This window comes from Ahaetulla prasina, chromosome 2 (assembly GCF_028640845.1).
Source record: "Ahaetulla prasina isolate Xishuangbanna chromosome 2, ASM2864084v1, whole genome shotgun sequence".
NCBI classification, from domain to species: Eukaryota; Metazoa; Chordata; class Lepidosauria; order Squamata; family Colubridae; genus Ahaetulla; species Ahaetulla prasina.
In genome coordinates this window covers 11,316,302-11,334,182 of record NC_080540.1, presented here as the reverse complement: position 1 = coordinate 11,334,182, position 17,881 = coordinate 11,316,302, and the positions used below count along the sequence as shown (strand labels likewise).

At 43.5% G+C, this 17,881-nt stretch overlaps 1 protein-coding gene across 4 annotated transcripts; it reads left to right on the top strand.

Moving 5' to 3' along the window:
• Positions 1-3,358: 3,358 nt before the first annotated feature.
• LOC131193507 (zinc finger protein 572-like) lies at positions 3,359-12,881 on the top strand. 4 transcript variants are annotated; one of them, XM_058173756.1, is made up of 3 exons: positions 3,359-3,525; positions 6,343-6,663; positions 8,116-12,881. In XM_058173756.1, the coding sequence occupies exon 3, from the start codon at positions 8,412-8,414 to the stop codon at positions 9,360-9,362; it is 951 nt and encodes a 316-aa protein (XP_058029739.1). In that variant the 5' UTR covers positions 3,359-3,525; positions 6,343-6,663; positions 8,116-8,411; the 3' UTR covers positions 9,363-12,881. The 4 variants fall into 4 exon arrangements, with proteins under 4 accessions (XP_058029739.1, XP_058029737.1, XP_058029738.1 ...); XM_058173754.1 differs by lacking the exon at positions 3,359-3,525 and adding an exon at positions 4,127-4,260; XM_058173755.1 differs by lacking the exon at positions 3,359-3,525 and adding an exon at positions 4,279-4,535.
• Positions 12,882-17,881: the final 5,000 nt, after the last annotated feature.

Genomic DNA, 17,881 nt, shown 5'->3' with positions numbered 1-17,881 from the left:
GTTGGTTGTTATATATCATTCCCCCCACCCCTTCCAACGCTTTCCTTTGGTTTAGTTGAAGAAAGAGGGACAGTGAGTGAACTCTTGGGAGACTTGAAAGAAAAGCTTTAGGATAGATTGTCATGGACGAAAGCTATTCCTGGGCTCGGGAGTTGAATAAGACTTAATGGCACAGAAGGAAGTACGGAATCCATGAAAACCTGTTGCAAACGCTTTAGGGTAGTGGTCACCAACCGGTGGTCAATGGACCACTGGTGGTCCATGAGAAAAATCTGGTGGTCCCCAGAAAAATTATCTGCATTTTTTATATTGCACTAAATCAGGGATCCTCAAACTAAGGCCCCTGGGCTGGATATGTGCAATGAATGCTTGTGTTGCTGCAGAGAGTCTCTCCCTTCAGGTCTTTTTGTGTGGGTCAGAGGGGGGCAGAAATTCCAACTCAGGGTCTGCTTCAGCCTCCTGGTGTGGGGCTTTGGACGAAGGCTGGAGGGAATTGCCCCTCTTGGCAAAGAGCCGGAAGACCTTGTTTCAGTGGGGCAGCCTCATGGCCTGGAACTGGCTGACCATCTCAGTCCGCTGAGCCTCCAGGCGCCAGTACCTGGCCTTGCACTCCCACAGGTCTTCCCTCTGCTTGAAAAGCCTATGCTCCTAGTCCTCAGTGAGGTGCTTCTGCTGAGCCTCCTTCTCGGTCAGATCCAATCTGAACTGAGCAGCTGTTTTGCCAACTCTTTCTCGTGGTGGCTGCTTAGCTCCAGCAACTGCTTCCTGTTGGGGCCCTAAGAAGCCCAGGCGGGCAGGCGAGGAGTGGTGAGTAGAGGCTGGTAAGGTGCCCTTTGAAGTGAGTGACATTGGGCCACTTCCCAATGGGCTGGGAAGTGGCTCAACAGGCTAATGCAGTCTTATTAACACATAGCTGCCTGCAATTACAATTACTGCAGGTTTGAGTCCCACCAGGCCCAAGGTTGACTCAGCCTTCCATCCTTTATAAGGTAGGTAAAATGAGGACCCAGATTGTTGGGGGGGCAATAAGTTGACTTTGTATATAATATGCAAATGTATGAAACTATTGCCTTACACAATGTAAGCTGCCCTGAGTCTTCAGAGAAGGGCGGGATATAAATTCAAATAAAAATAATAATAATAAAAAGTTGGCCACGCCCACCCAGTCACATGACCACCTTGCCACACCCACCCAGGCGGTCATTAGGCAGATTATTATTATTATTATTATTATTTATTCGATTTTTATACCACCCTTCTCCCGAAGGACTCAGGGCGGTGTACAGCCAAAAGTAAAAACAAACAATACAATATACAATTTAAAATACAAATTAAAAAACTTATTTTATAATTGGCCTAAAAAACTTTAAAATATATAAAACTAAAACCCCATTAAAATTAATATTAAAAAATTTAAAATCGATAAAATTTAAAATCGATAAAATTTAAGCCAGCCCCGCGCGAATGAAAAGATGTGTCTTCAGTTCGCGGCGGAAGGTCCGAAGGTCAGGTATTTGGCGTAAACCCGGGGGAAGCTCGTTCCAGAGTGAGGATCAGAGAAGGACCTTCCCCTGGGGGCCGCCAGCCGACATTGTTTGGCGGACGGCACCCTGAGAAGTCCCTCTCTGTGAGAGCGTACGGGTCGGTGGGAGGCATGCGGTAACAGCAGGCGGTCCCGTAAGTACCCAGGCCCTAAGCCATGGAGCGCTTTGAAGGTAGTAATCAAAACCTTAAAGTGCACTCGAAAGGCCACAGGTAGCCAGTGCAGTCTGCGCAGGAGCGGTGTTACATGGGAGCTACGCGTAGCTCCCTCTTATCACCCGCGCAGCTGCATTCTGAACTAACTGAAGCCTCCGAGCGCACCTCAAGGGGAGCCCCATGTAGAGAGCATTACAATAATCCAAGCGAGAGGTAACGAGCGCATGAGTGACTGTGCACAAGGCATCCCGATCAAGGAAGGGGTGCAACTACATGGGGCTCCCCTTGAGGGGCATCCGGAGGCTCCAGTTAGTTCAGAATGCGGCTGCGCGGGTGATAGAGGGAGCCCCTCGTGGCTCCCACGTGACACCTCTCCTGCACAGACTGCACTGGCTGCCTGTGGCCTTCCGGGTGCGCTTCAAGGTTTTGGTAACCACCTTTAAAGCGCTCCATGGCATTGGGCCGGGTTACTTACGGGACCGGCTGCTGCAATACCTCTCACCGACCTCACAGAGAGGGACCCCTCAGGGTGCCGCCAGCTAGGCAGTGCCGTCTGGCGACACCCAGGGGAAGGGCCTTCTCTGTGGGGGCTCCCACCCTCTGGAACGAACTCCCCCCAGGACTTCGTCAACTTCCGGACCTCCGAACCTTCCGCCGCGAACTTAAAACACATCTATTTATTTGTGCAGGACTGGAGTAGATTTTAAATTTTATATTAGTTTTATATTGGTTTTAATTGGGTTTTATTATGGATATGGTTTTTTAAAATAATTGGGCTATATAGAATAAGTTTTGTAATTGTTATTTTATCCTGTATTTATATGTATTTTTATTTGCCTGTGAACCGCCCTGAGTCCCTAGGGAGATAGGGCGGTATATAAATATGATAAATAAATAAATAAATAAATAAACTGCCGAACCAGGCGAACCTGGTGGAAGGCCCTCCTGGAGACGGCCGTCAAATGATCTTCAAACGACAGCCGTTCATCCAGGAGGACACCTAAGTTGCGCACCCTATCCTTTGGGGCCAATAACTCGCCTCCAACAGTCAGCCGCGGCTGCAGCTGACTGAATCGGGGTGCCGGCATCCACAGCCACTCCGTCTTGGAGGGATTACGCTTGAGCCTGTTTCTCCCCATCCAGACCTGCATCGGCATCCAAACACGGGACAGCACTCGACAACTTCACTGAGGTGGCCCGGGGTGGAAAAGTACAGCTGGGTGTCATCAGCGTACAGCTGGTATCTCACCCCAAAGCCACTGATGATCTCACCCAACGGCTTCATATAGATGTTGAACAGAAGGGGTGAGAGGATCGACCCCTGCGGCACCCCACAAGTGAGGCACCTCGCGGTCGACCTCTGCCCCCCTGTCAACACCGTCTGCGACCGGTCAGAGATAGGAGGAGAACCACCGGAACACGGTGCCTCCCACTCCCAATCCCCCCAACCGGCGCAGCAAGATACCATATTAGTGGTCCATAGGATTTAAAATTATGAATTTAGTGGTCCCTGAGGTCCAAAAGGTTGGTGACCCCTGATCTAGGGTACAGATACAATGAGTGGGATTTTCAACCTTATGCCACTAGATGGCACTGTAATAACGAGTGACACTCATGCCTAGAAAGCAGAGTACAGCACTTGCAATGCTAGTCTACTAACTAGACGGATAGAGGCGGGACAAGTTGAAACGATAGAGTAATGAATTTCTAGAGTGGATTTTGGAAACCGGCAGAGGAACTTCCTCTTCCGGCTCACCTACCGGCGAGGATGATGGCATCGGCGGAGCTTCTTGTGCTGTTTCAAGGGGTGGAAGCGGCTCCTGGGAGGTGAGTGGAGGGAAGGTCGGAAGAGAAGCCCGGAGCAAGTCGGGCCTTTTGGGTTCCTCCACGGGGTAGATGCAGAGGAAGCAACGAGGCTGAAACATCTGGGCTGCTGCTATATTTATTTATTTATTTTATTTGTCACAACAGTATATATAAGCATAAGCATGAAATAACTATACGAATTGGATACAATCAAAGGAGACATTGGGACAGGAACGGTAGGTACGCTGGTGCTCTTATGCGCGCCCCTTACAGACCTCTTAGGAATGGGGTGAGGTCAATAGTAGATAGTTTTTGGTTAAAACTTTGGGGATATATATATATATGTTCTTTCTCTCCCCAAATGTTATTATCCTTTTGCTGCAGGATTTAAAATTATGAATTTAGTGGTCCCTGAGGTCCAAAAGGTTGGTGACCCCTGATCTAGGGTACAGATACGATGAGTGGAATTTTCAACCTTATGCCACTAGAGTGGAATTTTCAAACTTATGCCACTAGATGGCACTGTAATAACGAGTGACACTCATGCTTAGAAAGCAGAGTACAGCACTTGCATTGCTAGTCTACTAACTAGAGGGATAGAGGCGGAACAAGTTGAAACGATAGAGTATTGGATTTCTAGAGTGGATTTTGGAAACCGGCAGAGGAACTTCCTCTTCCGGCTCACCTTCCGGCGAGGATGATGGCATCGGCGGACCGTCTTGTGCTGTTTCAAGGGGTGGAAGCGGCTCCTGGGAGGTGAGTGGAGGGAAGGTCGGAGGAGAAGCCCGGAGCAAGTCGGGCCCTTTGGCTTTCCTCCAGGGCGTAGATGCAGAGGAAGCAACGAGGCTGAAACATCTGGGCTGCTGCTATATTTATTTATTTATTTATTTATTTATTATTTTATTTGTCACAACAGTATATATAAGCATAAGCATGAAATAACTATACGATATATAAGCATATCTATAAGCATAGGTATAAAATAACTATACGAATTGGATACAATCAAAGGAGACATTGGGACAGGAACGGTAGGTACGCTGGTGCTCTTATGCGCGCCCCTTACAGACCTCTTAGGAATGGGGTGAGGTCAATAGTAGATAGTTTTTGGTTAAAACTTTGGGGATATATATATATGTGTTCTTTCTCTCCCCAAATGTTATTATCCTTTTGCTGCAGGATTTAAAGTTGCCGCCTGTGATTTTCTGCTGGGAGATTTGGGAGATTTAAAGAAATCTTGATACGTTTTTCATAATTGGTAACCACCCATCTCCTTTAGCCTTCATGTAACACTTAATTTCTGTTATTGACATAGTTTTTTCTGGGAAGCGAGGAGTTTCATGGGCAAAAGAGATGCTTATGATAGAGTCGATATTTGAGCTTGGATCTTGCTAGTCATCTATGTCCCAAATGAATCATCATTAATTTTAGAGGTGAAAACAGAATTCCTTGCAAATCCTCTCAAGCTCAGTCAGGTTCGATGGCAATGGTTGGTGGACAGCCATTTTCAGGTCCCTCCAGAAATGTTCAATAGGATCAAGTTAGGGCTCTGGATGGGCTACTCTAGGACATTCACAGAGTTGCCCTAAGCCATTCCTGTATCTCTTGGTCAAGTTGGAAAGTGAATTGTTCATCCAGTCTTGAGGTCCTGAGTGCTGTGGAACAGGTTTTCTTTGGGGATATATATATATGTTCTTTCTCTCCCAAATGTTATTATCCTTTGCTGCAGGATTTAAAGTTGCTGCCTGTAATCGTCTGCTGGCGGATTTGGGACATTTAAAAATCTTTATATATTTTTCATAATTGGTAACCACCCATCTCCTTTAGCCTTCATGTAACACTTAATTTCTGTTATTGACATAGTTTTTTCTGGGAAGCGAGGAGTTTCATGGGCAAAAGAGATGCTTATGATTGAGTCGATATTTGAGCTTGGATCTTGCTAGTCATCTATGTCCCAAATGAATCATCATTAATTTTAGAGGTGAAAACAGAATTTTGGTGTTTCTTTTTTCATGAATACATGGACTGTTTTGGTCTTTTTTGCTTCTTTCACATGTTCTGCAGCCAGTTTTTAAACAATAATAAAACTAACCCATTAATATGAATGCACGATTTAAAGTTGCTGCCTGTAATCGTCTGCTGGCGGATTTGGGACATTTAAAAAAATCTTTATATATTTTTCATAATTGGTAACCACCCATCTCCTTTAGCCTTCATGTAACACTTAATTTCTGTTATTGACATAGTTTTTTTCTGGGAAGCGAGGAGTTTCATGGGCAAAAGAGATGCTTATGATAGAGTCGATATTGGAATTTGGATCTTGTTAATTTTCCAAATCAATATTAGAAATTGAAACAGAATTTTTAAGTTTGTTTTTTCGTGCTAATATATAGGGTGTTTTTTTGCTTCTTTCACATGTTCTGCAGCCAGTTTTTAAACAATAATAAAACTAACCCATTAATATGAATGCACGATTTAAAGTTGCTGCCTGTAATCGTCTGCTGGCGGATTTGGGACATTTAAAAAAATCTTTATATATTTTTCATAATTGGTAACCACCCATCTCCTTTAGCCTTCATGTAACACTTAATTTCTGTTATTGACATAGTTTTTTTCTGGGAAGCGAGGAGTTTCATGGGCAAAAGAGATGCTTATGATAGAGTCGATATTGGAATTTGGATCTTGTTAATTTTCCAAATCAATATTAGAAATTGAAACAGAATTTTTAAGTTTGTTTTTTCGTGCTAATATATAGGGTGTTTTTTTGCTGCTTTCATATGTCCTGCAGCCATTTTTTTAAACAATAATTAAACTAATCAATTTATATTAATCTTACAGAGAGAGAGGATGCCAAGAAGAGCGCTCTGGACAACGAAGAATGAGAAGCAGCATTAAAATCAATCAAAATCTTTTTCAATTCCTCTGCAAAGTGTAAAAACTCTTCTTCCTCAGCAGACGAGAGAAAAGTTTTGACCTGGAAAAAATAAGAGAATATGGAACTGAAGAAAACATTACATGAAAAGTCAAGAAGGATATATTCTAAATAAAGAAAAAATGGAGAATACCTGGAAGTGATTGGGAAGAAATATGTTCCATGGATAGCCAAAACTAGCAGGCCTTTGATGAAGGAAAGAGTGGCTTGAACCAAACAACCACAAAGTAAGAGATCAGAAATATTTTTCGCCTCAAGAATACCAATTTTGTTATGTTGCAGCTTGATTTTATGCTTGTTGAAATTCATTTTTTCTCATTCATCTATATCAATAATGACAAAGTGAAAACAGAATTCCTTGCAAATCCTCTCAAGCTCAGTCAGGTTCGATGGCAATGGTTGGTGGACAGCCATTTTCAGGTCCCTCCAGAAATGTTCAATAGGGATCAAGTTAGGGCTCTGGATGGGCTACTCTAGGACATTCACAGAGTTGCCCCTAAGCCATTCCTGTATCTCTTGGTCAAGTTGGAAAGTGAATTGTTCATCCAGTCTTGAGGTCCTGAGTGCTGTGGAACAGGTTTTCTTTGGGGATATCCCTGTACATTGCTCCATTCAGCTTTTCTTCAACCTCGACCAGTCTCTCCATCCCTGCTGCTGAAAAACATGATTCTGCCACCACTATGCTTCACTGTTGTGATGACATTGGGGAGGTGATGAGAGGTGTCTGGTTTCCTCCAGACCATTTACCATAGAATTGAGGCCAAACAGTTCAATTTTGGCTTCATCAGATCTGAAAATCTTGTTCCTCACAGTCTGAGAATCCTTCAGGTGCTTTTTTGCAAACTCCAAGCGGGTTTTCATGTGTTTTGCCCTGAGGAGAGGCTTCCGCCAAGCACACTGCCATAAAGCCCAGATCGGTGGAGGGCTGCAGGGATGATTGTCCTTCTGGAATTTTCTCCCATCTCCACACAGGATCTCTGGAGCTCAGCCAGAGCCAAGACAATACAGGAGTGGCTTAGGGACAACTCTGTGAATATCCTAGAGTGGCCTAGATAGAGCTCTGATTTGAACCCTATTGAACATTTCTGGAGGCACCTGAAAATGGCTGTCCACCTAAGGCTGCCATCCAACCTGACTGAGTTTGAGAGGACTTGCAAGGAAGAATGGCAGAAAATCCCCCAATCCAGGTGTGCAAAGCTTCTCGTGTCGTACCCAAAAAAACCTCGAGGCTATAATAGCTGCCAAATGTGCTTCAACAAAGTACTGAGTGAAGGGCCTGAATGCCAATGTGATATTTCAGTTTTTTCTTTTTAATAAATTTACAGACATTTCTAAAATTCTGTTTTTACTTTGTGAGTAGATTAATGAGAAAAAATGAATTTTAACAACTGTAGAATCGGGCTGCAGCATAACAAAACTGATAGAAGTGAAGGGGATCAGAATACTTTGAATACTTTCTGAGTGCACTGTATGTGTGATTTACTCAAGCCAAAAGGAGAATTTTGTGATTGAGTTGATATTTGGATCTGCTAGCCTTCTGCATCCCAAATGAGTCATAATGTTAGAGATCAAACTGGAATTGTTTTTTCATGGTAATATATGAGGTATATCTGCTGCTTTCACATATCATGCAGCCATTTTTAAACAATAATAACGTGAAAACTTTTTTCCTTCCTCAGCTGATTAGAGACAATGGAGAGAACTATAAGAACAAAGCTTTCAGCTGGAAAAAAAAGAGTATTGGGAACTGAAGGAAACATTACATGAGAAATCAAGGAGGATAATTTCTAAATAAAGAATAACTGGAAGTCAGTGGGGAAAAAAAGATTCCGTGGATAGCCAAAACTGTCAGCCATTAACGAAAGCCTTTGTAGAAGGAAAGAGTAGCTTGAAGAATCCAAGAATATCAGTGTTGGAAAATCCCCACAGACTGCCTATTGTGGGGAAAACACAGATTGCAGATCACATCTGATTGATGCATAAGTCGAAACCACGCCATGAAAAGCCATACAGATCTTTGGGGTGCAGCAGAAGCTTTACTCAGAACAGGTCTCTCGTGATTCGTGGAAGGACCCATACTGAAGAGAAACTCTACCAGTGCTCCCATTGTGACAAAAGATTTAGTATGGAAACCAATCTGGCGATACACAAGAGGATTCACACTGGGGAGAAACTATACGAGTGTCTGGATTGTGGGAAAAGTTTTCTGCATAATTCAAAACTAGTGATCCACCAGAGGACTCACACTGGAGAAAAACCATATGAGTGTTTGTATTGTGGGGAAAGTTTCAGTCAGCATTCAAACATGGTGGTACACCAGAGGATTCACACGGGAGAAAAACCATATGAGTGTCTGGATTGTGGAAAAAGTTTCAATCACAAATCCCACCTGGTGAAACACCACACGACACACACAGGAGAAAAACTGTATTGCTCACATTGTGGGAAAGGTTTTACTTGCAATTCTGATCTAGTGATACACCAGAGGACTCACACAGGAGAAAAACCATATGAGTGCCCAGATTGTGGGAAAGGTTTCAGTCGGAATTCCGCCCTTATGGAACACCAGAGGACACACACAGGAGAGAAACCATATGAGTGCCCGGATTGTGAGAAACGTTTCAAGCGTAACTCCCAACTGGGGACACATAAGAGGACTCACACAAGAGAGAAACCATATAAGTGCCCAGATTGTGGGAAAAGTTTCAAGTGTAATTCCCATCTGGGGAGACACAAGAGGACTCACACGGGAGAGAAACCATATGAGTGTGCAGATTGTGGGAAGACATTCAGTCAGAGTTCCCACCTGGTGATACACAAGAGGACTCACACAGGAGAAAAACCATATGAGTGTCCAGATTGTGGGAAAGATTTCAGTACTAGGTCTAACCTTATAAATCATGTAAGGTTACACATAGGAGAGTAACCATTCAAATGCCCAGATTGTGGACAGTGTTTCGCACAAAACTCTTCCCTCGTGACAGAAGAAATTCCACATGAGGAAAATTTTTATCTGTTTGGAGGAATCTTGAATTTCATTTCTTGACTTACTGAAAGCTCAGCTGAGAAATTAATAATTTTATTTCTTGTGTCATTCTTTTTAGTCAACCATGTCTTATTATTAAACATGAGGGAGGAGATCTGAGCTTTTTTAGTTTGGCCCAGTGCGGTCATTCCCTTCCACGGACTGAAGGGGAACTGCCATTTGCTGGGCCAGAGAAAGCGAGTTTGTAACTCTTATTAGGTACCTTTACTGCTTTGAGTAATTTCTACATATAATACAGGGGGATATAAACATGTACCGTATTTCACCAAAAATAAGACCTGGTCAAATTTTGGTGGGGGTGGGTGGGATTTCCAAAATAAGCACTAGGGCTTATTTTTTGGGAAACACCATTTCTCATTTAAAGAGATCTCATTAAGTAGTTAAGTACAAAGTAGTTTGAGGGGGGAGGAGCAGGAGATCAGCAAAAACTTCGCGCCAAAAATGAAAGTTCCTGGGTCCCTGACACTGTGCAAAAGAGGATGGGTGCCTGCAATATTATAGCACCCAGGAGCGTCCATTCTCGGCACAAAAAGCATTTTCAAGCCAAATCTCTTCTCCCTCAGAGGCAAAGAAATAGAGAAACAAAGAGGGGAGACAGATGTTTGCAAGGTAAGTGAGTCCTTGTGGCAGGAAGGGAGGGAGGGAAAAGCATGAGGTATCTAAGTGGGTCAGGGAGGCATTGAGGGCCTGTTCTATCACTAGCCCCCCCTTACACATGGCCTTCTCCACCCGGAGATTCCTCATGTCCTCATTGGTATTCTTGAATTCTGAGCTCTTAGGAAAGTATCCCCTCCTTATGTGTTCCAAACAGTTATTTCTAGTGCAGAAAACAGGACAAAGCAAGTGGGGGAAAATATTTTCCTTTCCTATATTTCCAGTCTGAATTAGAATGTGGTAGGGTCCCTACAGGAGAGCCCTTTTAAGGATTGTGTATTAGTAGAAAAGCAACTAACTTACGTCTGTTCTTAAACGCTAAAGTTGTTGCACATAAAAAACAAGAGGAGCTCTGATCAACTTATCAGAGCCATCCTTTTGACGGTTTTGCTGTACTGTAGTCTGCAGATGCCTCCACGAAATGTAAGCATGGGATAACCGGAGCCTGGTTTGTTCTCAGACTTTATAAGTGGCCAGAAACTACTAGCAAAAGTGGCATTTGATCACAAGGCGAGGAATGTTTCCTTTTTTTCAATTGAGCATCCAATTCCAATTTTTTCAATTGAGCATCCAAGAGAGACGAAGGAAAAAGAACAAAAGGGGAAGGAAGGAAGAAGAAATAAAGGGGAAGGAAGGAGAAAAACTAGATGGGTGTCCAGCTGTGAAGCCAAGTTGAGAAATCAATAATAATTTTATTATTAAACCTGAGGGACGGGATCTGAGCTTCCATAGTTTGGCCCATTTCTTTTCACAGACTGAAGGGGAACTCATTGCTGGGCTAGAGAAAGCAAGTTTGGATCTCTATTAGGTACATTTACCACCTTGAGTAATTTCTACATATAATACAGGGGATTATAAACATGTACTGTGTTTCACCAAAAATAAGTTTCACCGGTCTTATATTTTGGGTGTTCCAAAATAAGGCTTATTTTGTGGGAAACACCATTTCAGGGTGATCAGCCCACCTGGGCATCCCGCCCTGTCATGTGGATAACAGGCGGCAAGCATGCCCAGCCCGTGCAGTGCAGGTGAGTTGATTCCCTGTTCAAGTAGCAGATGAATGCAGGGGTGTGGGGTGGAAGGCAGGTGATCCGGATACACTACATGGGCCGCAGGCAAAGCGAAAGACACAAAAAGAAGCCTCTCGTGGTCCGCTACCCACTCCAGCTCACTGACTCTTGGCTTTCCTGTGGCCCACGCATCATGTCCAGATTGCCTGCCTTCTGTTGTGGTTCTCCAGCAGCCTGCGGAGCTGGCAACGGAGTCGGACAGCGATGAGGCTGAGGTGAGGCCAGGGCCATCGGGAAGTGAGGTGCTGACTCCAGAGCCTCCAGAGACTGACAGTAGTGAGGCAGAGGAACGGGAGGAGCCTGTTCTTAATGCACGCATGAGAAGAGCTGCCAGAAGGCAAGAGCAGCTCAAGCAGAGAGGACAACTCGGGAGTAGGGCCAAGAGATGATTGGGCCCTCCCATAAGGCTTAAAACAGACCAGCAATGGCGTTTGGGCTTTGCCAGAAAAACAATGTTGGTAGCTTCGTCTTCTGCTTCGTCTACGTCTTGCATTTATTTTTGTGACTTCTGAACGTTTGCCAAGAAAGGCCTTTGGCAGTTTGCCTACTTGGACCAAGATTGGTGATAGGACTGAGGAATTTGTGTTGGGAGGAATTTGCTTTAATTTAGTTGAACTACACCGGGAATGAAGTAATTCTCAGCTGTTCAAATAAAGTTTTGTTTGTTTGTTTCTTTCACGGACTGAGTTTCCTACTACCTACTTGGGCTTGGGTCACAACAACTTCTCTCCACCCCCATGCCTCCGCCTCCATCTTTTGCCACATGAGAAGAACCTCCCTTGACCACCTGACTCTTGGCTTTCCCACAGTCCATGCAATGCATCCAGAGCATGTGCCTCTCCCCTGCTTTGCCTCCGCTTGCTGCTTGGGCAGGGAATCAACTCACTGGTGCTGTGTGAGGCTGTGGCTACTGCGAGGTAAAGTTTGGCCCCTGCACACTCGCCGCCTCCTTTCCTGGCCACGCCCATCCCTTCACTTGGGCTTATTTTGGGGGTGTAGGGTTTATATTAGGTACATGCTTAAAAATCAGGCTAGGGTTTATTTTTGGGAGTATGTCTTATTTTCGGGAAAACACGATATGTATGTTATGTTTACTTAGAATGTATATGGCAGCCCAACTCATTGTCACCTCATGGTTTACTTCAATAAAACCTTAATACAGAAACTAATCAACCCCATCTATATAGCAAATGGCAAAATTCAAAGCATTTAACATGTTCTTGCCCTCAAAATACAGGGCACGTCTAGGAAGGTTGTTGACATTCGGACGGTCGAGGCATCTCAAAAAGATGATTCTTGCTTTTGTTCAGTTTAGAAGTGAACGAGGTCTCCAGGCCTTACTAATTCCATTCATTTTGTGTGCTATTCTTCCTCAAAACTGGTAATCTTTCTCCTTGCAATGAGTTAAATTGGAGAAGTTAACCTCCTCAGGATTAGCAGCCCATAAATTTGATAAATAAATGCATAGGCCTTCATTTGCCTCAAGCAACTTGGAGGTGGGTAGCCTCAGCAATTCATTTCTTCATTCATTCCATTCATTCCATTTGTTCATTTCTTCTTCCTCTGATTTGTTTAACATATTTCTGTAGCCAACCATGTTATAACAATCTCTGGCTGGCTCCCAATCAATAATTAACTTTAAAACTGTATTAAAACCAAATGGATAAAAAGAAAAACCTGGTTTCAGTTCACCACCTGATGTGCAGTCCTATCTTCTTATCCCAGTGCTGAGGGGAAAAACTAGTTCTTTGCTTTATGGAAGACCAGGGGGCTAAAGACCTTCCAAACCTCAGGGGGAAGAATGTCTTATAGGGCAGGAGCTGCAACAGACAAGGCACACTTCCCATCTCCTATCAGATGGGCAAGGGGCCAGGAGCATGCCCATCCTATCTGACCTGTTCTGGAAGAACAGATAGATGCAAAAATAAAGGGAGGGGGCGGGAAATAATGACAGATACCCTGTGGTTGGAATGCAGGTGACTCTGCCCACAGTGTGGAATCCAGTCCTGACATGCCTCGAGGTTGATTCAGCCATCCGTCATTCTGAGATCGGTGGACCCAGACTGTTGGGGACAATATGCTGATGCTGTAAACCGAGAGTGTACAAAGCACAGTGTAGCGGTATATAATTGGTATATATGTCTGATTGCTATTGCTATAACAAATAGCTTTAAAGATGAAGTGCTTGTATTGCACCTTAAACGAATCCTGTGTAGTTTGCACAGCAAAGATGTTACACAGGCAACCCAGGGGCCTCCATTACTGTGTGCGCTGCTGCGTTCTGGACCAGCTGAAGTCTTCTAGTGGTCCAATGCAGTGGTAAAATCCAAATTTTTTTACTACCGGTTCTGTCGGCATGGTGTTGTGTGACTTGGTGGGTGTGGCAGGAGGATACTGCAAAATCTCCATTCCCACCCCACTCTAGGGGAAGGATATTGCAAAATCTCCATTCTTACCCCACTCTGGGGCCAGCCAAAGGTGGTATTTGCCAGTTGTTGAAAATTTTGAGTAGTTCGAAAAACTGGTAAATAGCACCTCTGACTGGCCCCGCCCCCATTTATTCTCTGCCTCCTGAGTCCCAGCTGATTGGGAGGAAATGGGGATTTTGCAGTAACCTTCCCCTGGAGTGGGCTCGGAATGGAGATTTTACAGTATCCTTCCCCTGCCACGCCCACCAAGCCATGCCCACCAAACCATACCCTCCCCCCCACCCTCAAGAACTGGTAGTAAAAAAAAAAATTAAACCCACCACTGCCTTGGATGCTTTCTTTTGGTTTAGTTGGAGCAAGAGGGACAATCTGCACTACTATTAATCTTCCCATAGTTCCCATCACCAATCTCTTTCCATTTACGACTGTATGACTATAACTTGTTGCTGGCAATCCTTATGATTTATATTGATATACTGACCATCAATTGTGTCGTAAATGTTGTACCTTGATGAACGTATCTTTTCTTTTATGTACACTGAGAGCATCTGCACCAAGACAAATTCCTTGTGTGTCCAATCACACTTGGCGAATAAAAGTTCTATTCTTTTTTTTTTGTTTGTTTGTTTTTTGTTTACATTTATACCCCGCCCTTCTCCGAAGACTCAGGGCGGCTTACAATGTATAGGGCAATAGTCTCATTCTATTTGTATATATTTACAAAGTCAACTTATTGCCCCCCCAACAATCTGGGTCCTCATTTTACCTACCTTATAAAGGATGGAAGGCTGAGTCAACCTTGGGCCGGGCTCGAACCTGCAGTAATTGCAGGCTTTGTGTTCTTAATAACAGGCCTTACCAGGCAGAGCTAAACCGGCCCTTCTATTATTAACTCATAGAATAGAATTCTATTCTATTCTATGAGTGCACTCTTGGAAGACCTGAAAGAAAAGCTTTAGGATAGATTGTCATGGACGAAAGCTATTCCTGGGCTCGGTGGGGGTCGAATACGACTTGATTGCACAGAAGGAATCCATGAACGCCTCTTGCAAACACTTTAGAGCAGGGGTCCCCAACCTTGGCCACTTTAAGCCTGGCGGACTTCAACTCCCAGAATTCCCCAGCCAGCAAAGCTGGCTGGGGGATTCTGGGAGTTGAAGTCCTCCAGGCTTAAAGTGGCCAAGGTTGGAGACCCCTGGGTTAGAGATAGGACGAGGGTGATTTTCAACCTTATGTCGCTAGATGCCGCTCTACAAAGAATCCCGCAGGAAATCAGAGAACAGGGTACAGCAGCGGAAAAAGAGAGGCCGAGCTAGAACCAATTTTGAAACCATAGAGTATTAGGTTGCTAGATTGGATGTGGAGGAAAGGAGGAGAGAGGACGTTCCTCTTCCGACTCATTCACGGGGAGATGATGGCGTCGGCGGACCGTCTTGTGCTGCTTGGAGGGTGGAAGCGGCTCCTGGGAGGTGAGTGGAGGGAAGGTCGGAGGAGAAGCCCGGAGCAAGTCGGGCCCTTTGGCTTCCTCCAGGGCGTAGATGCAGAAAAAGCATCTGGGCGGCGGCTGCTGCTGCATCTTCTTTCTCTCCCCAAATGTTTTTATCCTTTTGCTGCAGGATTTAAAGTTGCCGCCTGTGATTTTCTGCTGGCAGATTTGGGAGATTTAAAGAAATCTTGATACATTTTTCATATTTCTTAACCGCCCGTCTCCCTGACCTTCATCTAACCCTTCATTCCTTGTGACTTTATTGAGATGTTGCTTTCCTGGCAAGCGAGGAGTTTCCTGGGCACAAGGGAGGCTTTCAATCTCGCCTAGTATTTGAGCACCATTTAATCTATTAATGTCTGCACGTCTCTAAAATTAGATCAAAAAATTTGAGTCAATGCACTTCTGGGGCAATTTGGCGGCTGAAACACACGTAACTGTTTACATAAATGAATTCTTAGGAGTGTTATTTCTGTGCGAACAGGAACACATATTCTGAAAGTATTCAGACCCCTTTCACGTCTGTCAATTTTGCTATGCTTGCAGTCTGCTGATTTTACGCTTGTTGAAATTCATTTTTTCTCATTCATCTACATCAGGGGTAGTCAACCTTTTTATACCTACCGCCCACTTTTGTATCTCTGTTAGTAGTAAAATTTTCTAACTGCCCACTAGTTCGGGGAGAGATGCACGGGCTATTCTGGGACGAGGGTCTTTTGTTTGCGGTCGCACTATAGCGCCATTTATTTTATTTATTTATTTTATTTATTTATTTGTCGTAACAACATATACAAGCGTTGCATAAAGGGTTATATAATATATGAACGTATATATGAGGAGAAACGAGGTACTATAAACATATATATACATAGGGGAAGAAACAATAGGACAGGAACGGTAGGCATGTTTGTGCTCTTATGCACGCCCCTTAGAGTCCTCTTAGGAAAGTGGTGAGGTCAACCGTGGACAGTTTTTGAATAAAGCCTTTGGGGTTATGAGAAGAAACAACAGAGTCAGGTAATGCATTCCAAGCATATACAATTCTGTTACAGAAATCGTGTTTTCTGCAATCTAAACTGGAGCGGTTGACATTGAGTTTAAATCTGTTGGTAGCTCTTGTGATATTGTTATTGAAACTGAAAAAGTCATTGACAGGAAGGACATTACAACGGATAAAGTTGTAATTTATCAGATTTAGTTTCACTTACATAACGTGAACTAAACTTATGTGTGGGCGATGCAAATAGTATGTTTTCAGAAATTTAAATCATCACAGGGAATTTTATGAAAACCTAATGAAAATGTTTTTAAATAATGCTATGAAAATTTTTTTAAAAAGTCAATTAAATTAAAAAAAAAGGAAAGTGCTTCAGTATCTGACAAAACCCCTACCGCCCGCCATGAAATCTGGAACGCCCACTAGTGGGCGGTAGGGACCAGGTTGACTACCACTGATCTACATCAATAATGACAAAGTGAAAACATTTTTTTTTTTAAATGTCTGTAAATTTATTAAAAACACAAAAACCTGAAATACCACATTGGCCTAGATATTCAGACTCTTCACTCAGTGCTTTGTTGAAGCACCTTTGGCAGCTATTACAGCCTCAAGTCTTTTGGGCTATGAGGCGATAAACTTTGCGCACCTGGATTGGGGGATTCTTCCTTGTAAATCCTCTCAAGCTCAGTCAGTTTGGATGGCGACCATCAGTGGGCAGCCATTTTCAGGTCCCTTCAGAGATCATTCAATAGGGTTCAAGTCACGGCTCTGGCTGGACCACTCTAGGACATTCACAGAGTTGTCCCTAAGCCACTCCTGTGTTGTCTTGGCTGTGTGCTTAGGATTGTTGTCAAGTTGGAGAGTGAATCTTCAGCCTACTTTGAGGTCCTGAGCGCTGTGGAACAGGGTTTCATTGAGGATCTCCCTGTCCTTTGCTCCGTTCATCTTTCCCTCAACCTTGACCACGCTCTCTATCCCTCCTGCTGAAAAACACCCCACAGCATGATTCTGCAATCTTCACTGTTGGGCAGTTGATGAGTAGTGCCTGATTTTCTCTAGACGTATATATTTACCATAGAATTGAGGCTAAACAGTTCAACCTTGGTTTCATCAGATCAGAAAATCTTTTTTCCTCACAGTCGGAGAATCCTTCAGGTGCTTTTTTGCAAACTCCCAGCTGGTTTTCATGTGTTTTGCACTGAGGAGAGGTTTCCCCCCAGCCACTCTGTCATAATCCTTCTTTTCATCAGAATAATAATAATAATAATAATAATAATAATAATAATAATAATAATAATAATAATAATAATAATAATAATAATAATAATAATAATAATAATAATAATAATAATAATAATAATAATAATAATAATAATAATAATATCAGAGTTGGAAGGGACCTTGGAGGTCTTCTAGTCCAACCCCCTGCCCAGGCAGGAAACCCTACACCATTTCAGACAAATTGCTATCCAACATTTTCTTAAAAATTTCCTGTGTTGGAGCATTTACAATTTCTGTAGGCAAGTTGTTCCACTGATTAATTGTTCTAACTGTCAGGAAATTTCTCCTTAGTTCTAGGTTGCTTCTCTCCTTGATTAGTTTCCACCTATTGCTTCTTGTTCTACCTTCAGGTGCTTTGGAGAATAGTTTGACTCCCTCTTCTTTGTGGCAGAGTAGACATACTCAGGTCCAGCAACTGTTCTTTATATGTTTTAGCCTCCAGTCCCCTAATCATCTTTGTTGCTCTTCTCTGCACTTTT